Source organism: Mastigoproctus giganteus, chromosome 2 (genome assembly GCF_048544385.1).
Source record: "Mastigoproctus giganteus isolate SK-2022 chromosome 2, ASM4854438v1, whole genome shotgun sequence".
Lineage (NCBI taxonomy): Eukaryota > Metazoa > Arthropoda > Arachnida > Uropygi > Thelyphonidae > Mastigoproctus > Mastigoproctus giganteus.
This window is the reverse complement of record NC_143576.1, coordinates 140437589-140463055: the sequence shown is the minus strand read 5'-3', so window position 1 is coordinate 140463055 and position 25467 is coordinate 140437589. Positions and strand designations below refer to the sequence as shown.

Here is a 25467-nt window from a genome sequence, read left to right as displayed (position 1 = left end):
TCTGTAGTTGGTAAACTGCCTGCACCATATTGGCTTACGGTATACTGAGGTTTCCAGGTGTGGGCCCACACGTTTTATCAGGACATCTAAGAATGGAAGGGACCCATCAACTTCCAATTCTAAAGTGAACTGGATAAACACTGACAACGAATTGAGGTACTCCAGTAATGTTGTTTCAGAACCACATGGAATGACAGTGAAGATGTCATCAATGCACCTGCACCATGATGTAACAGGCACTGGTGTGTCCAGGAATATCTGTTCTTCCAATTTCTCCATGGTGATGTTGGCCATGACAGAGCTAATGGGGGGGTGCCCATGGCAGTACCGTGCACCTGCTTGTATAAGGAATCCCCGAAGGTAATGTCGCTGCCTGATAAGCATAGGTTGAGAGCGGTACAGATGTCTTCTATGGTTAGTGATGTTCTGCTCGGTAGATTTGAATCATTCTCCAGAAGCCTCTTGGTGCAGTTTATGGCCTGTTGGACTGGGATCGATGTAAACAGGGACATTACATTGAATGATGCCATAATCTTGCTGTCAGAGATTGAGAGCTCTTTAATAAGGTGAATGAACTTGCCGCTGTTGGTGACAGTGTGGGCAGTATTTCCCACAAGAGGTGTAAGGAGTCATGCAATATACTTAGATAGTTCATATGTAGGTGCATTGCAGCAGGACACACTGGGCCAGAGGGGAACGCCTGGCTTATGAATCTTAGGTAGGCCATAAAACTGAGGCAGTTGGCAGCCCGTGGCATGCAGAAGCCACCGAGTCAAAGCAGAAATTTTCCCTGATTTAAACCATGCATAGATTAGTTTGTTAACGCTTGACTCCAGGCATCCCAAGACTTTCATAGACGTTCGGGTCTTGTAGCAGGACGAGGGCTTTCTCTAGATAATCTAGGTCCATTTACCTACAAGTTGATTTTAATTAACTTATCTGGAGTTAGTTTTCATTAGCCTGTTCAAATTCAGTCAAACTTGGTTATAACAGGCACAGAAATAATGAGATCAAAGCTGTAATGAGCAAAAAACCATAATTTTAATTTACGCATATTCCCATACAGTCGCTCACTGTTATAATGAGTATGCTACACGGATATGCTGTACAAATTTTGGTAACTATGCAAACATTCTTAATTGCTCGGGTAGTTGAAAAAATCCAATTCTTGGAATAGACAAAAATGAAAAGATTGACAGCTTTCATGACCACTTGCATATGATTAGCGGCCGGTTTATAACCTTGTACTTTTGGGGATGGGGGCTGTACAATAGTGCATTGGCATTCTGCTTGTCACATTATCCTGTTTATAGATTGTCTTGTATTCACTGAACCATACATTTATTTTGGGACTCCCAAGAATTTTGGAAATGGGACTTCTAAGAAATTTGTATGCATTTCGAGTCTTCTAAGAAATTTGTATGCATTTCGAGTCTTCTAAGAACTTTGTATGCAGATCACTTTACTGTCATTTTAAAATAAAATCAGTTAGAAACAAACCCTTCCTTTGCAAGCATGTCTAAACAAAAGAAAGTGTCTGTTGATTTGCAAAAAAGTTGAAAATATTTGTGAGTTAGAATGTGGCGCAAAAAATGTTGAAGTGTTTAAAAAGTGTTCTGTGTCCTCTTCAACAGTATCAACATTGTGGAAGAATAAGCATATTTACATATCTGCACTGGAAAAGAACATAACCAAAAAAAAAATTTAGAAAGTGCAAGGTTACAAATGTCAATGAAGCATTGCTTCAGTGGTTCACTACACAAAAAAGTACCTGATTTTCAATAGATGGTCTGATCTTGATGGCTCAAGTGGAAGAATTTACTAAACAATTTGGACGCAACAATTTTGTATGTAAAATCAGTTGGCTGGATCGATTTAAAAACCGACATAACATCGTTTATGCAAAAATTAGTGGAAAATCTTGATTTGCAAATCCAATAATGGCAAATGAATGAATTGACCATGTTTGGGCAGAAATCAGGAAAGATTTCAATGATGAAGACATCAACAATGCTGACGAAACAGGACTTTTTTTATAATTTGACACCTGACAATACATTTTTATTGAAAGGGGAAAATTGTGTTGGTGAAAAAAAATCAGACTCGCTTGACCGTGCTCTTATGTGCAAATATGATGGAACTAATTAAAAATACTGTTTATTACCAGAAAATCGTTAAAACCTTGCTGTTTCTAAATTGTAAGGAAGTTTTCTATGGATTACACTGCAAAGAAGAAAGCTTGGATGACTTTGAATATTTTACAGCAATATGTAAATGATTGGAATAAGGAGCTATTCAAAAAGAAGAAAAATATTTTATTGTTAGTTGATAACTGTCCTGCACTTCCCCAGATTCAAAATTTGTCCAACCTTAAACTAGTGTTTCTGCCTCCCAATGCGACATCAACTTTACAACAAATGGACACAGGTGTAATCAAGAGTTTGAAAGGATTTTATAAAAGGTTTATAGTTCTACATCTAATCAGTCGATGAGAACAGAAATTTAACGAGTCTATATTCATATTGGATGCCATAAATTTATTGAATGATGTGTGGAACAGTGCTACGTTGACAACCATATTGAATTGATTCAAGAAATTGAAATTAAATTCAAATGAAATTTCAATCACAGATTAAGATGATGGAAATGAAGAAAACAACTTACCATTATCCAAATGGTTGCTACATAACAACGTTGTGGGTTTTGATAATAACATTGATGAATTTGTGACAACTTGTTAACTAGTGGTCTTCCTACAGATGGTGACATTGCAGATACTGTGCTCAACAAAGATGATAAAGATGATGATATGATGACAAGTGAAAGTCAGTCAAAATCAGTGCCAGGCAATCTCTCAAGCTGAAGGTGCAATAGACACAGTTAATTTTTTTGAAGGAACTGAGGCAAATAATGAGACCTTTAACACGTTGAGTGTTTTAAGGGGAAACTTGAGAAATATAAAAGTGAAATTTTTATAACAAACATCAATTTTGAGATTCATAAATAAAAAACTAATTGAAATTGTGTTTATTATTAATTAGTATTGTTTATAATTAGGGAGAAATAAATTGTGTTTAGTATTGTATTGTTTTAAAATTACAGACAAATAAATTGTGTTTAATATTAAGTGTATTGTAGTTTATACAAGCATATTAATACAAATAATATGTAGGTAGATACTTAAATTATTTTTTTCTCTTTAATATTTCTTTTGTTGTTTGAATCTATCTTTTTATCAAGTTATTGAGAATTAAAAAAAATAGTAGGTAGATTTAGCTCACCGCTGATATAGTGAATAATGGTTATAACAAGGAAATTTTGTCGTTCCCTCGATGCTTGTTATAACCAAGTTCGATTGTATTTCAATTTTTAAGATCCTTTAAGATTTCATCGTGATGATTTGATATTATTTTTTTTTTTGCTCAATTTTTCAGAAGTTTTTGTGTTTGCTATTTCTGTCAGTTTTAAAACAGTTTTTCATGTTAAGCTCCTGGGATGACCCAAAATTCTGAATTACTCATTACTCTGTCTACTGCTATTTTGAAGACTAGCAAAAAAAAAAAAGGTCCAGTTTGAAAGTGATGCTGCTACTTGTTACTCATTTGGAGAGGTCTTGGTTCAAATCTTGAAGACTTGAGGAATTATTAAAGACTTCTTCTGTTGCTAATCTCAAGCAGAGCAAGCTGTTCCAGGTTTTTCAGTCCACATGTCATGCAAATCAGTTTTTTTTTTTTTTTTTTTTTCCTTATGAAAACCCCAAACACGAGAGGTATTAGAACCTATAGTACTTGGTACCATGCTTGGGTTGGAGGTTGAGAAGACGAAAGAAGATATTTGTTGACATTGGACTTGAACTTCTGTAGACTGTAATTTTCAGGAAATACATATGAAGGAAGGTTGTTCCAGAAAATGGCAGTTGAATGAATAAATGACAATGATGAAAAGTTGGTTCTGTGAGTTTGAAGTTGGACTGTAAATGGATGTTGGCTGGTGGCGGCACGTGATCGGACTGTTTTGAAAGAAAGAGCAGGCATCATAGAAGCCAATTCAGAAGAACAGTGCCCATGGAAATATCTGTAGAAGAGGCATCCAGCAGAAACAGTACGTCTATGAGACAACGAGTGGAGAGTGTTAGAGACGAATCATTAATAAACCTAACTGCCCTCTTCTGAATGGAATCAAGAAGCCTGAGAGAGGTTTTGGGGGCACCACCTCAGATGTGGGAATGATATTCCATGGTAGGGCGAATTTGCAATTTGTACAGAGTGAATGGCTGTTTGGAAGAAGAGTAACGCCAAGAGCGAAAAAGAAAACCAAGTTTTTTAGATGCAGAGGAAGCAATATTTGTAATGTGCTTGTGCCAAGAGATTAGAAGTCAGAGTAATCCCCAAAAGAGATATATCATTTTGCCTAGAAATCGGAGTGTCACCAAAGATAAGCATAGGAGCAGAAGAATTCTTTTTGCGAGATATAAGACAAGACTGAGTTTTAGGAGGATTGAAATCAACTAAGTTGTCTTTGCCCCACTGGAGAATTACCTGGAGATCGGCATTTAAGGAATTTGTAGCAGATTTTTGTAGCAAGGTTTCTGAAAATGGAAAGTGGAATGCAATGTGCTTTCATTGGCAAAACTTTGGATAGGATTTCCAGTCAATGGAAGAAGGTCATTAATATACAAGAGGAAAAGAGTGGGGGAAAGGACTGAACCTTGGGGGACACCAGCATTAGTGGAGAAGTTAGAAGACAGAGAGCCATCTACCATCACCCTCAGTGAGCGATCAGAGAGAAAACTGGATAACCAATTACAAAAAGCAGTTGGCAAACCATAAGATGGAAGCTTGTTTAGAAGACCTTTATGCCAAACACGATTAAAAGCCTTTGAGATGTCAAGAGCAACTGTTTGTGTTTCACCAAACTTTTCTATTGAATTAGTCCATAAATGGGTAATATAAGCCAGAATATCACCAGTGGATTGACACTGACGGAATCCATACTGGTGATCGTTGACCAGACAGAAGGTTTCTAGGTAGTTTAAGAGTTGGCGGTTAATTGATTTCTCCATTACTTTAGAAAGAGTAGAAGTAATTGCAATGGGACGGATTTGTCACCCTTTTTAGGAACTATCTGGATATGAGCAAATTTCCAAGCAGAAGTAAAAACACCTTTGGAATAAGAAAGTGAAAAAAGCAGAAGAACAGGAGTAAGTTCAGGAGCACAGGTTTTGAGAACAAGTGGAAAAATACCATCAGAATGTGGAGCTTTCTTTGCATCAAGATTCGTCAAAATCCCTCTGACATCCTTTTGATGGAAGACCACAGGAGGCATTGAATGGAGCGTGTTGGGAATGGTGGGAGGTGTTTTACCAAGATCATTAATACATGAGTTGGAAGAAAAATGGGATGCTAGCAGGTCAGCTTTATCCCTGGCTGAAGTGACAACAGAACCATCTAGTCTTGACAGAGGTGGGAGCAGAGATGGGCAAAATTTCCGGCCAATAGCTTTGGCAAGAGACCAGAATGCTCGACTACCATTAGGGCAAGAAGCAAGTTTTCTACTCTTAGCCTGTTCAAATTCTAGTTTGGACTGATTAATAACTGCTTTACAATTGTTGCGAGCTTTGGTGTAGGCAGAAAATGAAACTGAAGAATTAGAAACAAGCCAATTACAATATGCAATGTTCTTCTCTTGAACAGCCTTAGCACGTTTATTGGAAAACCATGGTTTAGATAAAGGATGAGATTTTAAAGTGGAGCGTGGGATAAAGGATTCAATTCGTGCAAGAATAATTTCACTGACATGATCTGAGCAGACGTTGACATCAGAAGTTTTGAAACAGTAATCTGACCAAGGAAATGAAGTAAAGAAATCTCGCAGGTCATCCCATTTTGCATTCTTGTAATGCCAAACAATACGAGGTTGGGAATAGCCATGAGATAAAGGCTCCATTGGAGAAGAGACAATCACCAAGTTGTGACCTGAGGTACCTAAAGGACCACTCACTTCGACTGTGTACTTAGAAGGGTTGTTAGTGAGAAAAAGATCAAGCGTGTTGGCTGTATGGTTAGGATTGTCCAGTATTCTTGTAGGTAAATGAACAATCTGTGCAAGGTCATTAGTAATTGCAAAAGCCTCAGTGTCTCGACCAGCTGTGTCGGTGTGACTAGAAAACGGAAGCCAGCTGGAGTTGTGAACATTAAAATCACCAAGGAAAATTACCTCACTGTTAGGAAAGTTGGACTGGAGAAAGTCAAGTTGCAAAGAGAGGAAGTCAGAGAGCTCCAAGTGATTAGTGGAGTTAGGAGAACGGTAGAGACAACAGATGAATTTGACACAATGAGGTAGAGAGAGATTTTGAGCCAGAGAAGATCAAAAAGAGGAGATTCCAAATTACCAAGTCTCTGACAGGGAATATCGGAACGGATATATGCACAAGTACCACCTTTGAGGCGAAAGGAATCATACAGTGAATAATTTGGGCAACTGAGATGAGCAGTAGTTGAATCAACCGATAGATTCTGTCAGAAAAAGTACACTGGGTTTGGCAGATTGCAAGTGGAAATGGACATCGTTGAGACTAGAATTGAGGCCACATATATTTGTGAAATGAATTAGGAAGTGTTTGGGAGGTTTACATCTTTTCACAGATAAGCTTACTCTATTAGTTTTACAATTCATGGTGTATTCAATAGTAACAATTGTAACAAAATTTGGATGTTTGAAATAAGAGTACTATACAGTGTGGTAGTCTATATTAGTTAGCTAGTCTGTGCAGAGTCTAGATCGTTTTGCCATTACCATTAATTTATCTTTTTTTCTGCAGGAATGTATTAGTTGAATCAGCACGCATTGCAAGAGGGAAAATCCAGAAGCTTACAAACTTGAAAGTGAATTCTTGTGATGCCATTGTTTTTCCTGGAGGGTTTGGTGCTGCAAAAAACTTGTGAGTTATTAGTGTTGTATTGAATATTCTGGTATATAATATTACATTTTTATTATATTTATGTATCTTCCCCTGCTTTGATTAACATGAATAATGCATTTCTGTAAAAGTTTGTGTTACGGGGAAAATAATTTTCCCCATAACAGAGTATTATAATAGGCTGTGTTCCTCATTTACCTCAAAAAAGCCTAATTTTTTATCATACAAAATGGATTTGCACAGCAAATTAACATGGAAATAGTGTAGTAAGGAAATGGAAATATAAATTCAAGTCTGAATAAGATTTTTCAATGTAAAATGCATAGGTAAATGGTTTTAACTTTAACTCTAAAGATGCTTTAAGAAGTAGTCACCCCCCTGTCTATTTCAGTCGTTTTTCATATAGAAGTAACAGTCCTAGCCCATGTAGATTTCAACCAAAACCTGATATCTGTTTTTGTTAGCAACATGTTAATTTTACTTGTTCTCACACTTGGGAAAAAATAAAATCAAAAATAAAATGGGACTTTTTTTCCTCCTGACTTAATTATGCTGTCTTCTGTGTTCTAATGCACCTGGCTTTTGCTATTACTAATAACCTTCCATTGCTTGTTTATTTATCTACTAAAATACATTTGTTAATTTTAGTCATTTTACAGATATTTAAAGGATCACAGAATTAGTTTGGAAAGTGAGTATGTATCCAGAAACAGAACATCCACTTCTTGCAATGTGAGTGTGTTGACAATGGCTATTATAGCAACTAGTTAAAAAGTACTTTAAGTTCTTTATTTATTACAATGTGGATAAGCCTATTATTTTATATTACATTAATGCAAATTAGTTTGTTTGTTTGTTTGTTTGTTATTTGGTTTTTAGGAGCATTAGCAACTAAGGCCATATTGCTCCGGGATATGCGGTGGTCATTCCCTGACCTTTGCGCATTCTCCGTATTTGGTGGTGACGGGCTCGAACCCCGGTCTAATCAAGAAGCGTGTGCTACGCACTGCTGCTCCTTCCCACCTGGCTATGGAGGTGCATGCAAATTAGTAAAAACCAATCAATAATTGATAGGCATATTTAATAATTGAAACACTAAGTAAGTTCAATGGGTGTTGTGGAAAAAGGCACAGAAGGAGCATTTAATTGTTTTGGGTGGGGGTAAGTTTGCCAGATCTGGAATAGTTGGATGAAGTTTCATAGTAAAAATTAGGCTATTGCAAAAATGAAGTTTAAGATTGAGGTGTCAGTTGATGAATAGGTGGATACATTGGGAACTTAGTTGTTGTTGGAACTATATGTAGAAATATGGAGTAACGGAAGGCTGGATCTCATGAAATTTACTTTTAGCTGGTATGTTGCAGATCATTGGAATAGAGTACTCACCAAGGTGGCCACAGCTGAAAGTTTGGTTAAGTTCAAAGTGGAGTTAGATGGTCACTTTTTGTCAGTGGGGAAAGTAGTATGAGCGATTGTGTTTTTTTTTTTTTTTTTTTTTTTTTGGCAGATGCAGAAAATGTATGCTCTTTTCATCATTTTATCCATTTTAATATTGATACTAGAAATCATGAGTTTCTTGTAGGTTGAACACTTGTTGATATTTCACCAGTTTCAGAAAATATCCTTTGAATGTGTTTTTCAGTAAGTTCACTGATTTCATTAAGTATTTAAAGCTTTGAAGAAATGATTTCCAAGAAATATTTTTCTGCATCATAGCTTTTATGTATCCAGAATTGTACATATTGTGCAAATGATTTGTCAGGTTTACTTTGTTTTTCTTTCTATGATTTCTTCAATTGTAATTGTTTATTTACATTTTTTTGTGTTCTGTTGATTAATATATAGTGTATTTTCAAGCTCAGACTCTTGTATATTTAGGTTTTTGTTGGTTGTATCATTATCATCAGTATCTTCATGTTGCAAAGGTGGTTGCTGGTAATACCTGTTTTCATATTAGTAGGTTTACTGGTAGATAGAATAAGTTGCAACCTATTCACTCAGTGATTCGGTGGAAGAAAGCAGATTTTGACCTTTTCTCTCTTTTTTTTTTTTTTTTTTTATTTAAATAAGAAATGAACCAAAATTATTGAGTTTATGAGACTAATGCCCCTAATCTTCAACTTTATCCTATGTTACTACTTTTTCACCTCCCCCCACCTTTGTTTTTGGTTCACTTTGTAATTTTAATTAATTTTTGCTACTACAAATCCATCTTATGACAACCCATAAGGATATATTATTCTGCTGATAGTGCCAATGATAAAGATCAAAGAGAGAATACCTCATCACAGTATGCAAATTCTGGTAAAAATACTTTTTTAAAAATATTTTTTATAAAATTTAGGAAAAGTTTTTTTCTGAATTTTTTACATTTTTAGATTTTTAAAACAGGTTTTGTTGAAACTGAATTTAGACTGCAGTCTCATTCTAATTCCATTTTTGAATATTTTTTGAAGCATTTGCAACTTCATCACTGATGAAGTTGCAAAAAATGTGTACACTGATGATGACCACCGGGAAGAGGAACTTTGTTACCTCTTCCCGGTGGTCATCATCAGTGTACACATTAGAAATGAATTCTGGGCTAACTTCTGATTACCTTTATAGGCCAAAATATTTACATTTTTGTAGCCATATGCAATTTTTTGTAGTGAGGGGATTGTCCCATGATTTTTTATAGAATTGTGTTTATCCAAGTTGACGCATCTATAAAGTATAGCCTGTTGAGTATTGGACAGTACAAGTTTTGTTGAATTTATATAATGTTGTAGCACATGTAAAAATTAAAAGTTTGAGTAAATTGAAATTTTTTAATTTCTTCTTTTTTAAATGAAATTTTAAGTGCCTCTTTATTTCTTGTCTATGTAAAATAAATTCATATTTACTACTTTTTATAGTTGTAAGGAATGCAAGAGTCATTTCATAAGTAATGCAAGTAAGCATGGTATTATATTGCAGATCATTTTGAGTGTTTTGTACACCAAAGGCCAGATTTCTAATGAAGTGTTTGTTTTTAAAATTATATTGTATTTAGTATACTAATATTTCAGAATCGAAGCCAGCAGTTTCTCATCATTATTTGATATCTTAGCTTGGATATCAACATGATGATAAGCTTTTCTAGAAGTTTACAAAGATAGTAGTGCATAATTATTGATGAAAAATTAATACAGGATTGAAAAAAAAAATCATGACAGACATCAAACTTCTCATCTGAAAAAATATCTAACAGTTAACACTCAAGTTGATGATTATGACAAGTGACATGAGTGGAATGATTGTGACTGAAAAGAATACATGGAGAGTAGACTGTGAGTATTAGGCTGTAAAAAGGGCTACTGTCACAGTAGCCCTGCTACAGAAATTTTCTTAAGAATACTTTGCACAAAAATTCTCACCATCCAGAAGACCTAATATAGCTTGCAGCTACCATTCTGATTCTGTGTAGCAATGTGATATCATACAAAGCTGGTGCTGTTCATTCAGTTTTGAGATGTCTTTAGTGTCAGTTGCCTTGGGAAGTTGATTATCATGTGATATCTGACATGAATTGCTCTTGTCCTCCATTTTAAAAAACTGTAGTATTAGTCACACAGTACAAGGAAATCCCAGGCTTTTGCTGTGCCAGCCAAAAAAAAATTTTTTTAAATAATAAAAATAAACTGTCTGTTTTCTCCTTATGTAGATGCTCATTAAGCTTTGGATTTCTTCATGTTGTCAGCCTCAACTACCCACTTCTGTGGATAGTTGAAGCTGAGAGCTTATGGAAGTAACTTATTCCAGTTATTAACAACTCATTGGCTAAAAGAAAGCTTCCTATGATTCAGTTTAACACCTGTTTCCCTGTAATTTGAATTTACAGACCTCAATCAGATACCCTCTTAAGGTGTCTATTTACCAAGCTTAGTAAAAAGAATATCAATTAACTTTCTAGGCACTTTCTGCATATGGGCATCCCTTTTACAGATCTTACCAATTGGGTTGCGAATCTTTAGCTCCTTTCAAGATTATCTGATGTAATAGTTGATTATATTGTACATCAGTGTGAGTAGTACACTGTTGCACTACAATAAACTGATATCAGACATATGACACTGTTCATTTGAATTCTGGCTTTAAAATTTATGGAACGTTCTCAAGGATTGCACCATGCGTATGTGTGTGCTAGTTATTTCTTTATGTAATAGCTCTCTTTTATTGATTATGTGATGTTCTGCTCATGCAGTGTTATGTTATTAGGTCAACATTTGCTGTCGACGGGGTAAATTGTAAAGTTATTCCTGAAGTAGAACAAATAATAAAAGAATTCCATGCAGCAAAAAAACCTATTGCGTGAGTATAATTGAATTGGATGCTTGAATCATGTTAATTGATATTCTGTAACTTATTTAAAGTGATAAGGTTCTGAAAGTAATAATTACCTATTATTTAATACTCTCCACCTAGGTGAGACCAAATAAGCATAATTTTTAAATATGGTCACATTTTCTCATTCATAGCATAGCATAAATGGCAATATTGTTAAAATTTTCTATATCGGTTTAGTGGTGATTGTAAATGATTATCATTATCCAGTTCACATTATCCAGTACTGCCAGTTTTAATCTACAAGAAATATGTAATTTTCAGCTACTTAATTTTTAAATATATTGTTCACCAAAAAATATTCAAACATTGCAAAGGGAATAATGAAAGTCAAGTATGCAGATGAGGAACATGAAACTCTAGAGACATCAGTGTTAGTTCGTATGAGTCAAGTAAGAAAGTATTTAAGTATTATAAGATAGAATTATAATACCTAAACCTTGAACAATATTTCTTAGGTGGGACCAACTGATGATGTTACCAACAGCAAATTCAAAATGGGAAGCATTCAAATAATTAATCTTGGAAGCTACTAGGCTTTTCATACCACCTAAGAAATATTGTTCAAGGTTTAGGCCTAAATGGATGTCAGATGAACTAATTAGACATGTGGCAGACAAGAGAAATGCATGGGATACATATAAATTAACAGGTGACACAAAAGCCACAAAGGAGGATAGGTAGATCAAGGCAGATTACGAGAAATCCTTGGCAAAGAATGCAAAGAAAAACAGCAAAGTGTTCTTTACTTATGTAAACTCTAGAAGGAAGGGGATGAATTAGATTGGTCCACTTGATATCAGTGGTTCAACTGTTGATGATCCTGCTCAGGTAGCTAACAAACTAAATGAGTATTTTGCATCTACATTCACACATGAGGAGTTATTCAGGGAGGGGAATTTCAGAGGTGAATTAAACTCTGGCAGTGAGCTAGATGATTTTGTAATACCTGAGAGCAAAGTGGAGGAGAAATTGTTGAAGATAAACATAAGAAAGGCACCTGGGGTGGATGGGATCTATCCAGTTTATTAAAGGAGGCAACAAAGGAAGTAAGCAAACCCTTAGCTCTAATTATGAGAGCTTCCTTGGACTCAGGGGAGGTACCCAGAGACTGGAGATGTGAAAATGTGACCCAAATTCACAAAGACACAAGTAATTATAGACCTGTTAGTTTAACTTCTGTTCTAGGGAAATTAATGGAGCCACTGGTTCAAGAAGCACTGCAAGATCATCTAGACAAGACTTCAGTTATAGCTCGGACACAGCATGGGTGTGTTAAGGGGAAGTCTTGTCTGACCAAATTGATTGGATACTATGATGTGGTCACAAAGGAACTGGATGCAAAGAATAATTTTGATATCATATATTTGGATCTTAGAAAGGCTTTTGATACTGTTGCACATGGATGACTGCTGCACCAGTTGGAGCAGTGTGGCATTGGAGGCAAATTGCTGCTATCTTTAAAGGGATGGTTGAGTGGGAGAAGACAAAAGAGTGGTAATCAATGGACACTGCTCTTCGTGGACTAATGTTATTAGTGGGGTCCCCCAGGGTTCAGTGTTGAGTCCATTGTTGTTTTCTGTATTTATTAATGATATTGATGACAGTATATCAGGCTTAATGTCCAAGTTTGCAGATGATACAAAGGTCGGCAGGGTTGTTAATGACTCTAATGAAAGTACGCTGCTACAACAGGATCTAGAAAAGTTGAGCAGATGGGCTGAGAGGTGGCAACTGAAGTTTAACATTGACAAATTTAAAGTACTGCATATGAGAAGCAGTAACCCCAGTGTAATGTATCAACTGTGTGGAACTACACTGACAGTGGTAGAGAATGAAAAGGACCTGGGCATAATTGTGCAGGCAGATATGAAGTTTTCTGAGCAGTGCAGACGGTCTGCAAGAGTAGCTCATGATGTCTTCTCAATGATATACAGGAATTTTTCTAGCACGGATAAGGAGGCGATTATCCCCTTGTATAAGGCAATGGTCAGGCCACACCTTGGGCACTGTATACAGATCTGGAGGCCTCATTTTAGCAAGGATGTAGATCTGCTGGAATGAGTACAGAGAAGGGCAACAAGGCTAGTGAATGGAACAAAGAATTTCTCTTATGACTAGACACCTGCGAGGTTATCTGATTGAGTTGTATAAAGCCTTGAATGGTTTGAGCATGCTCAATGCTGATGGGACTCTTCCTCTTGCTGAAAATAATTGCCTTAGAGGACATAAATTCAAATTGAGGAAAGGCAGTTGTAGGATAGATGTACAGAAGTTTGCCTTTAGCCAGTGGGTGGTTGATTGCTGGAACAAACTTCCATCTGTCATTGTAGAAGTTGATAGCTTAAATAGATTCAAGGCAGAACTAGACCAACATTTGGAGCGAGTGGATGGGTAAAATGAGAAGGGTTTTTTGGCTGATGCTATATAAGCTTGCTTTCTTGCATCATGTGCCTTTACTAATGCTAATGCTAAAAGAAGCTTGTGGAGTTCCAAAGGGGTATAATTTTATACTGCTTGGTTAATTAGTTTGGAGTTTAATGATGTGCCAGCTGGTAAGGCTGTAGCACAGTGTGTAATTTGTTGGTATGTGCTACACAGACCATTTGAGTCCTCTGATGTCCATACTATCAATTTTGCAAAAAGGAGAAAGCCCAAAGTTTTTACAGTAGTTAAACCACAATTCATTAAACAAAAAAAGCAGATTAGTGAAGCTTGAAGAGGGCAGTTATGTCATCTTTGAAGATGATACTGTAAATCCTGATATTGAGATTTAGATGTCAACAACATCATTCATACTATTCAGAAGTGCACATAGTGTATAAAGGAAGTTGTACTGACTTTTTTCTTTTCATAGCCCCACATATAAATGCTAAACATCACACCAGTGAAGTTCAGAGGATGCTTAACCATTATGTGCAGCAGTTTCTTATGTTTTGGGCCACATATCTCATGTGCTGAAAGTCTTCAGTGCCAGATCATATATATTGATATTTTAAATGACAGGGGTATCCAACCTTTTTTTGTTTTGCTAGAGGACAAAACAGATAATAAAAGGCTGAACATCATGAGCTGCACGAGCTCTTGTGGGCAGAAGATCATGAGCCACAAGAGCTCTTGTGGGTAGAAGATCATGAGCCACAAGAGCTCTTGTGGGAAGAAGATCATGAGCCACACGAGCTCTTGTGGGCAGAAGATCGTGAGCCACACGACTCTTGTGGGCAGAAGATCATGAGCCAAACGAGCTCTTGTGGGCAGAAGATCATGAGCCACAAGAACAGTTCCTTACCACTACTTAGGTTAGTGGTAAGGAATCATTTTACATGTTCACTGCTGCTGAGCCTATATGTTGCAAATAGTGCCAAAGTAATGTGCCATTACAGATATATGCAGTCATTCTTAAGTGGTCAATAAATGAGTACTATAAAAGTACAGGCAACACTGATTCGATATCTGCACACTGATTGAACTCTGCACTATTTGCAGTAGCTCTTAGTTTTTGTTTACTGTCAGCTGTGTACTGTAAAGGTTTGGTAATCAGTTTTTATTTATTCTTTGCTTGTGTTGAGATTAGTTTAGGTACATGAGATAAAATTTTTATAAAATCTGTTCTGATTTACAAAAAAAGTAAATCAGAACAAATGAGCCCAAAAGTAAATGTTCACTTTTTTCTATGAATTTGAGACTTATTTTTTGACTGTTATTTATTTTTAAGCAGATATTAAAGGAATTGCTCCATAACATTCTGAAAATTATGGCACATTGAATGCAGCTTCTCAAACATAGGTGGCAGTGGATATGTTAATTTTTGTTAATCAGTGTTTATATATAGTTTGCTTTTTTATATTTAATAATTAACATGATTATTACAGTATTATTACAATCATGTTTAAAAACATGTATAGTTAAATACTGAGGAAGATACAAGATACATAAAAACGTAATACCAAATATTTTCTGCCAAGCTGAAACTATATTTTGTGACATTTTAGTGTTAGAATTGGGGGGACTGGTGAGGAAGGAATAACACTTTGAGCTGCCAGCATGGATGTGGGCCATGCAGTATGAAGGAATGGACCACACATGGCTAGTGGGTTGAACAGCCCTGGTCTACGCTCTTAACATTTGTGGAAAACTCTGCCTTTCTTTTTTCAGAATGATAATCTTTTGTTCCATTATGCCAGGCTTATATGTGGCTGGTTTGATTCTGTGATTAGTCTCCTGTCTTGATCAGCATTTACATTGACCACTGTGATGGTGACTTAATTATATAAGATGTTTTATAGGATATCGAAGGAGTTACTTGTATCCTCCTCGAGTATTTTTTAGTGATACCTCGTAATTCCATTCACACAGAAAAAGCGAGCATATCAGACACAATAATCTGTAGTAGTTATATCCCCCCCCCCCCACACACACACACAGAGAAAGCCTGGATAAATTAGGGCTGTATTAGGGTAGTAAAAAGGAAAATAATACAAAACTTAACCTGTCTATGATAGGAGTATTATAAATAAGTGAGTGAACTTGAGCTTCTGGTCAGCTAATTCTGATATCGTAACTGAAACACAGTACCATTTAGAGATAGGAGATAATGGATTTCACTGTTGTGAGTACGATGTGTTCAGGAGAAATGGAGGAGTGATAGAGTGGGGGGGGTGGGGATAATGCTGCTTGAGAGCAACAAGACAGTTCCCACAGCTTGAACAAATCCAGATGAATTTTGTGGTGTGGTATGACTAATGGTAAGAAAAAAAATGATAGTGGGAGTGTGTTATAAGCCAAGCAATTTAAAGAGTATGATAAAGATCTCTTTTAGGTAACAACTTGAATAGATATGCAGAAGCAAGTGCATCATTATGGCTAACTTTAATTTTCCTCTTAAAAACTGCAATCATGAACATGCAATACATATATTGGGAGTAGTTTCTTGAGTCATCTAGATCACAGGTGAGTGAAAGATTTAATTCAGAAAAAGAAAAAGGTATGGGATAATTACAGGCTATATCACATTGGTTTATGTGATAACTATAAGCAAATATGTAATAAAAACACCGATGGGAATAAGAATTTCAGCAGTTGAGTATGAAAATTTGCTGGAGAAGAGAGCTAATAATGAGGAAAAGAAGTTCTATTCATATACGAATGCAAACTGTCCAGAATCCATCTAGACAGGCATGCAATTATACTGCAAACATAGCATGGATTTGTTAAGGAGCAGTCTTGTCTAACCAACCAGATAGGCAATTATGATACAGTGACAAAGGAATTGGATGCTAAAAATAATTTTGACATCATATACTTGGATTTCAGGAAGGCTTGGCTTTTGATACTGTTGCACATAAGACTGCTGTACAAACTGGAGCAATGTTGCTGTTGTTGTTATTATTTAGGAGCATTAGCAACTAAGGCCATATTGCTCTGGGGATATACGGTGGTCATTCCCTGACTTTTCCGCATCCTCCGTATTTGGTGGCTCATGGGCTCGAACCCCAGTCTAATCAAGAAGCATGTGCTATGCACTGCTGCTCCTGCCCACCTGGCTACGGAGGTGCCAGCAATGTTGCATTAAGGAGAAGTTACTGCTATGGATAAAGGGATGATTAGGTGGAAGACTGAGAGTGGTTATCAATGGGCACTGCTTTTCATGGACTAATGGTATTAATGGAGTTCCCCAGGGTTCAGTGCTGGGTCCATTGTTGTTTTCAATATTTATCAATGGTATTGATGAAGGTATAGCAGGCTTAATGTCTAAGTTTGCAGATAATACAAAGGTTGGCAGGGTGGTTAATGACAGTCATTAGGGTGAGCAACTGCAACAAGATCTAGAAAAATTAGGTAGATGGACTGAGAAATGGCAGTTGAAGTTTAACATTGACAAATGAAAAGTACTACATATGGGTAGTAGTGACTGCAGAGTAACTTATCAACTGTGTGGTACTACACTCAGGGAGTTGGAGAATGAAAAAGACGGGGTAATTGTGCAGTCAGACGTGAAATTCTCTGAGCAGTGCAGGCATGTTGCCAGGGAGGACAGCTCATGGGGTTTTGTTAATGATATACAGAAACTTTGCTAGTAGGATAAGGTGATGATTATGCCTTTGTATAAGGCCATGGTTAGGCTGCATTTTGAGTACTGTATACAGGTCTGGAGGCCTCACTTTAGGAATGATGCAGATCTGCTGGAATGATTGCAGAGAAGGGCAACCAGACTGGTGAAGAGAACAAAAGGGTGCTCTTACCTAGAAAGTCTTTGGTTCTGCAAATTGCAATGTCTTGAGATTAGGTGCAAGCGGGGAGATCTGATTGAGGTGTTTGAAGCCTTGAACTGATTGGTTATGCTGAATGATAATAGCATTCTTCCTCTTTCTGAAACTAACTATATGCATGAAGGGGTTTAAATTTAAGTTAGGAAGGATGGTTGCAGGATAGATGTGCAGAAGTTTGCCTTCAGCCAGCAGGTGGTTGATTGTTGGAACAGACCTCCAACTGTTGTTGTGGAAGTGGACTGGTTGAATAAATTCAAGGAAGAACTAGGCAGATATTTGGAGAATACAGATGGGTGAACTGTGTAGGTTTTTTTTTTTTTTTTTTTTTTTTGGCTGATGCTATATAAGCTTGCTTTCTTGCATCATTTGCCATTACTACTACTACAAAAAAAATCCAAAAAAACTGAATTTGATAGGCCCCTCTTATAAGGTCCAAATGATATAATTGGCAAACCAATTGAAATGGCAGCTGAGTTTGAACAGGTATTTTGCCATGATTTTCGCTATTGAAACTACTTTGGTACCATGGGGATTAGTGAAGTCAAATTGAATTGTAAAATAAGTGACATAATGATATCAGAGAATCTGTAAAGGCTGAGAGATAAAGCCTCTGGGGTGGGTAGTGTATGTAGTAATAGTCATACAATGCAAGGAGCCAGAGGCTTTTGCTGCACTGGCCAAAAAAAAAAAAAAAAAAAAAAAACAAGAGAGTAGGTAAGAAAATACAAATTATTTGTTTCCCTCCTAACATCCAGTTGATCTTTGAATTTAATCAAACTGTCAGCCTCAACTGTCTGTGAAGGCAACCTGTTCCAGAAATTGACTCACTGGCTAAAAGGAAACTTCCTACAGTCTAGTCTAAACCTCTTCCCCTGTAATTAGCATTTATGCCAACGAGTTCTGGAATTCTCTATAACAGTGAAAATTCCATCTTTGTTCATTTTACCAACCCCTCTCAGAGCCTTACAAACCTCATTCAGGTCACCTCTGAGGTGCCTGGTTGCCATGCTCTGTAGCCCACATATTCAGAGTGGTCACTCATTTTCCAATCTCACCATGCTAGTTGCCCATCTTTAGACCCTTTCAAGAAGCTCAATGTCTTTTTCCAGATGAGGTCTCCATACTTGAACGTGGTCTTACAATTGCCTTATACAGTAGGACTATGACCTCCCTATCTCCACAGGATGATGTTCAATAAATCAACGATAGAACACTGTGGGCTTTCCTGGCTGCTTGTTTAGACTACTCAGAAAACTTCATATTTGCCCATATTATAACTCCCAGATCCCATTCTTCCTCTACTGTTTCAGTATAACATCCAGTTATACAAGGAGACATCCAATATAGTGAGTACATCCAATCATTAGTAATATTAACGATTTTATCATTAGATGTGGTTTTATTGTGGCATATATTGAGCCATTTTTTTTGGGTAACATTGTCCACTGGTTGAAACCTGCATGTCATGTTTTTGATATATTGATCTTTTATGCCACCCTATCATAGCTGACCTTCAGGAAAGGAATGCAGTTTATATAAACTTATTTCTTAGCTATAAGGTGTCCATTGCAATAAATGCTACTTTGCTTAGCTAAACAAGGGACTAAATTAGCAATCCTGGTAGCTTAAACCCCCCCCTCCCCCAACAAGGAAAACCATTGCAGTTATGCTTGTGGAGGTCAACATATTAAGGCAAATGTTAATTTCAAGCACTGTCAGGCAAGTGTTTGAATGTTGTGATCCTCTTTTTGGCTATCATTGCAAAGTTTTTTTTTTTTTTTTATATATTTTTTTTAATCAAGGTCACTGACAGTTCCATTACTGTTTTAAACAAGTTCCAGCTTTTGCAATGCGAATCAAATAATAGTAAACAAGAGGTTTCCTATCTCCTATTCTTCATTGGAGAACTTTTGCTGCAGAAAAATGTTTGCCCTGCAAAACTTTATTTTAAAACAAAAACAAAACATGCAGCATTTTCACTCTTCCTTTCTGGTAAAAGATTCATGTCCAGAAACACTGTCTACCAGTAACCCATCATAGACTTTGTTTTCAGAATGCTTTTTATAATTAAGATTATAACTAATTTCTAATTTAAAACTTTGTAAGCAATAAATTCGTGTACTTGTCCTTTTAGAAAGAAGTTTCTTAAACATTAAGTTAATCACTTTTTTAACTATGACTTTATATCATTCATTAGTTTTGTGTTCTGTACATTTATTTTTACTCACCATTACTTTTTCATTTTTATTTCTCTTTGTGTTTATTTTTTCGTGTTATCTGAACTTTCTGTATCTAGTCATACAGCTCTAGCCATAGTGTAGTAAGTTAAAACACTTTTTGTTGGTTTGAGAATTACTTATGTAGAGAAGTGGAGGTAGATAAAGGGCTAATATGAGTGAATTACATGGAAAAATATCAGCAAATATTCTTGTATAAGATTGCAATTGTATTATTGCAAAAATTTCATTCCTCCAAAATTAATAGCTCTCCCATAATTAATTCTCAATTTTTTGTCAGAATTTTGAAATATTTCTTATTTTTTCATAATTATATATTTAAGTTATTTTAAAATAACTTAACTATCTAATTAGATACATAAATATCTAATTATGTATCTGTATTCAGGTGGTTTTTTTTTTGGTTTTTTTTAAGTCTCTGTTGCATTGCTCCTGTTTTGGTTGCAAGAGTTTTAAAGAGGATAGAAATAACATTAGGGCAAGATAAAGGTAAGGTAATTTTTTGTTTTTATGATTTAATTCATGATATTTCATAAATTTTTGATTGAAACAGCAATAATTTGTTTTAATTTTAGAATGAGAGTGTTTGAGATGTCATAATTCAATTCGATAATTGTAGATTTCTTAAAATACCATTTATAATTGACTTAATATGATAGCATAGCTTAATTTATTATGATACTCACCTTTTTTTTATAATCTGCAATTAATGTTTGAATAGGGTGGATGATAATTTTAATTTAAATTGAGAGTAAGTAAGTTGGGGTTTTAAAAAACAGAAGTTAAAATATGCACAAGGAAGTAGAAGTGCACGTTTTTGTCCTTGGTTGTCAATATTAAAGTTGAAAATAAATGGTTAACACTGGAGGCCAATAGCCATAACAAGTGGCTTTCGTTATCCACGTCTTCAGTTGGCAATGATGGGTTGTGAGTAAACGCATGTATTTAAGAAAGCTAAGTTCCAGTGATGCTCCTGGTTACATGTGGAAATCTCAAGTGCATGAGATTCCAAGCCGGTGCGATATTGTAAGGTAGTTTGGTATTTAATCCTTGGAGATTGGAATGGCGGCGGAACCATTCTATAACTAAGGCTTCATATTGGAAAATTTTAAAACTGGATTTTAATTTGATAATGGGAATGCCTGAGTCTACTAAGGGGGTGTGATTACAAGATTGAACTTGTGATGCTAGTTCTGTGTTGGTTTGACCTGTCCTAAAGCTATTGTAGTGATAGTACGCACGTGTGTTTGATGTTTTAATAGAACCATACTTTGAAGTTGTGCTATCAATGTAACATGCATTGCAGTTAGGTTGACATTTTATTAGGTAAATAATATTGTTCATATCACTGATATGATATTTTTGTGTGTCTTTGTATGAATTAAATAATGAGCCAAGTTTATTATAAGTTGAGAATGTGAGGGTGATGTCAGTACTTTTGAATATGCGGCGAAACTGATTGCAAAATTACTATGATAAGGAAGGATAATACGTAAATTATTATTAGAGGTGTGTTTGGGTGGATTGTTAATATTAATTTGGACTGTGAAAATGGTTTGTTGAATTAATTGAGTAGGGTACCTTCTAGATATGAATTTTGTTGTAAGATATTGAAGTTCATAGTTAAGATTGTTTTGTGTAGAACTGTATTTAATAGCATTGTAAATCTGATTATAAAGAACGGCTTTTTTTTTATGTTAAGGGGGATGGTGCTAATCAAAATCTAGGTACTTTCCAGTATGACACCAAACTAGGAACAAGAATTTTTAGGAAAAATACCCATACTGGAAAGAACCTACAATTCTTTCCATAGCCAGTCAGGGGATTAAGAAGATTCCTGACACAGATAATAGCCTCTGGTCAACCTGTGTTGTGGTTGGTTCCCCTTTGCTCTGACAAACAGGCACATATGTTTTTCGGAGAAGTGAGTGATCCGCGCCTTCCAGTAAATTTCTCCTTTCTATGTTTACACGGTCACAGTAGCTGAATATCTGTGTGATGCCGACATTTTGCACAATACCCAAAGAACTAGTGATAGTAGCAATGTAGGTGGGGATTGAGGCAACTAAGATATATAAATTTTATGAAAGTGAAATGTTGGCAGATTTTGAAATTTCGTTGAGGCTTTCACTGTGTAGAAAATGTTCTAAAATATAATGGCATACAGGCAATAATTTAAAAAAAAACTGTATGCATTATATCTCCAATTTCCAAAAAACCAGTGCAAATTAAGGATGATTGCTAAAGAACTTGATGTGGAAACTATAAAGTTTGGTCGTGTGTTCTGGCCACAATGAGCAGCTTGTAGCTTGTGGATGGCAATTGCAGTTGGAGGAATTATCCTGCTTTGTGCAAAAATTTTGAATCAGTTGTTAAATATTCTGGATTATTAAATAGACTTTTAAATCTGGAATTTCTTAACCATTTAGCACTAATGATCAACATCCTGCAGGAGCTCTCTTACCTTTCAGAGGCTTTACAGATTTACTATGGTAAAAGCAGATAAATTAATTATTCGAACTATCAATGCTATTTCTAATTTGAAAAATTCTGAAGGAAATTATGAAGCTAAAATTGAGAGCATGTTGAAGTGGAAAGAATTTGAAGGAATAAAAATCGAAAGTAAGAACACATTTAAAAAATTACCTTGTGACAAGTTATTAAATGCATTGTTTTATCCTTAAAGGATAGGTTATTAATGCAACAGTGTGATTTTAAATTAAATAAAGAAAATAATGATACCATTGACGACGAGGAATTGAAAGAAATTTTAAACATAGTTGAAGCGACATATGCAGCTGTTGGGGAAACCTAAGAATGGAATGTAACGAAAATGCGAGATGAAAAATAGAAATTGTTGACAAGTATTTGTATTGCTGCAGTCATATGACAAATACTTGTATTGTTGAAATCATACTTACTGCAGTAGTAACTTCAGGAAGTATGATTGTGACCAGGGCAGGATTTAAACTTGTTGTGGCTCTAAGCTGTAATATGTATGAGGCCCTTCTCTCTTACAGTTCTCCTGTGATAATATTAAAAAAAGGATTATTTCTTAAGATGGAGCGAGTCCCCTTATAATGGTAGGCCCAAAGCTGTAGCTTGTTTAGCTTATGTGTAAATCCATCCCTGATTGTGATGTCATATTATTCAAAAATTCTAAAAAGTTAGAACTCCAGACACTATCATATCCAGGTATCATCGTAAGGGGAGGCATAACGACCAGGTTTTTTTTTTTTTTTTTTTAGATAGCCCTAGGAACATTATACACATACATTTATATGCATGGTTAAGAGGGTGATAAGCCCCATCTGTCCACCCTCCTGAATCTGCCCCTGACTCGAGATATCATACTGGTCACAAAAAATGCGTCATGCACTCTAATCACATTAGTAGTAGTGTAAGCGTGGGAAGCACCTCTGGTGGAAGCTGCGGATGACTTCACTTCTGTGACCGATCAAATTTACTCAGTAGAAAGTCGGAAAAACTGCAAGCCCATTGTTAAAATATTCACAGCTCACCACTGTATGAAGCTACTAACAACTTGTGACTAGAGTGATTTCCAGTCATCTTCTCTTATAAATCAGTTGATTACAGAGAGAGCTTTTGTATCCAGGCTAACTTAATTTACTTAGTTATTTCGTTTTGCTTTTTTTTTTTAAGTAAAGAAGCTAGCTTACTAAAAAGAAAGGAAAGACATCTTTCTTCTTGTGTCTATAACTTTCTTAATGCACAACTAGCCTCTCCCGATCACTTAGTTAGTGGTAGTTCCACTCCTGTTTCTATGGGAGAAACACAGACTAATAGATTAACAATAACTGCAGGCAGAAGTAAAAGTGATTCTTTCACTGCTTCTATTCTATTGGAACATGCTGTTTTGGGTCATCGTGGAATAAGGAAATATATGAGCTGTGTTAGGATAACTAAGAGCAAAATTAGGTGCATGTATGTATGCTCTTAGTTAAGAAGCACATAAAATCAAAGGCAGCACATCTAGTTGACATAGGTGGCCAATGCAATGATAAGTCAGTTTGGTGTGACATAAGCACTGGGAAAACAAAAATGAGAGTAGGAGTGTATTATTGGCTGAATAACTGTGACAAGTACAATGAACAACTGTACAGAAAAGCAGAGTGGACCATTAAATCAGAATATCTTATAATGGGGATTTTAATTTTTAAGATATTGACTGGAACTTGTGGGTTGGTCACTACAGACTAGCAAGACTTTTATGGAATTATTGGATGACTGTTTTCTATAGCAGCATGTTAGAGAAGAAACAAGACAGAACAACATTCTTGATCTGATTATCAGCAGTGATTCTTTGTGCATTAAGAATCTGCAGATAAAAGAACCACTAGGTGACAGAGATCATAGTGTATTGATGTGGGATTTACTTAAAGGTGTAACTACCATCAGGGGTAAGGAGAAGAAATTTTGCATTCATAAAGGAGACTATAGTGGCCTGAGACAGTTTTTAAAATCAGTACAGTCAGTGTGTACCAACTAATGTTGTTACCAACAACAAATTTTAAATGGGAAGCATTCAGGAAGATATTCATAGAATATACTATGTATAGAATATACATACCAACTAAGAAATACAGTTCAATGAATTTGTGATAAGTGAAGAAATTGGAAGAGAAATTGTTGAAGTTAAACATAAACAAGAAAATTGGTGTGGATGGGATCTATCCAATTATGTTAAGGGAGGCAGCAAAGAAGATAAGCAAACGCTTAGCCATAATTATGACAGCACATCTGGATTCAGGGAAGGACCGTGTGGATTAGAGATGTGCAGATGTATTCTGAATTCACAAAGGGAAATCAAAGGGTAACATTAGTCATTATTGACCTGTTAGCGTAACTTCTGTTCCTGAGAAAATAGTGGAGTCACTGGTTAAAGAAGTAATGCAGGCCCATCTAGACAGGAGTGCAGTTATACTTGTCACAGCATTAGTTTGTTAATGGGAGATCTTGTGTAACCAATCTGAGTGGATACTGTGATGCAGCAACAAAGGAATTGGATGCAAAAAATAATTCTGATATTATATAATTGGATTTCAGGCAAGCTTTTGATACTGTTGCTGCATATAAAAGACTGCTGTACAAATTGGAGCAGTGTGGCATTAAGGGAAATTTACTGTTACGGATAAAAGGATTGTGGAGTGGGAGAAGACAGAGAGTGGTTATCAATGGACACTGCTCTTTGTGAAATGTTATTTGTGGATCCTACAGGGTTTGGTGCTGGGTCCGTTGTTGATTTTTGTATTTATTAATGATATTGATGAAGGCATGTCAAGCTTAATGTTTAAGTTTGAGGATGAAAAATGGTTGGCAGGGTGGTTAATGACAGTAATGAAAATATTGTGCTGCAACAAGATCTAGTGAAATTAGGCAGATGAGCTGAGAAATGGTAATTGAAATTTAACATTGATAAATGTAAGACACTACATAGGGGTAGCAGTAATCCCGGTATAATGTATCAAATGTGTGGTACTCAGGGTAGTGGAAAATAAAAGGACCCAGTGATAATTGTGCAGTCTGATATGAAGTTCTCTGAGCATTGGAGGGAGGGAGCTCTCCCTCCCTCCAATGCTCAAAGAGCTCATAGTGTTTTGTCAGTGATACACAAGAATTTTGCTAGCAGGGATAAGGAGGTGATTATCCCATTGTA

At 35.9% G+C, this 25467-nt stretch overlaps 1 protein-coding gene across 1 annotated transcript in view; it reads left to right on the top strand.

Annotated features, from left to right (window-relative positions):
• LOC150089618 (ES1 protein homolog, mitochondrial-like) overlaps nucleotides 1–25467 on the top strand; it is a 67989-nt gene that overhangs the window by 29680 nt on the left and 12842 nt on the right. The window contains exons 4-6 of the mRNA XM_090368691.1: nucleotides 6821–6940; nucleotides 11159–11251; nucleotides 20206–20279. Of these exons, the coding sequence (XP_090224817.1) occupies nucleotides 6821–6940; nucleotides 11159–11251; nucleotides 20206–20279 (287 nt within the window). The remainder of the gene's footprint in view (nucleotides 1–6820; nucleotides 6941–11158; nucleotides 11252–20205; nucleotides 20280–25467) is intronic.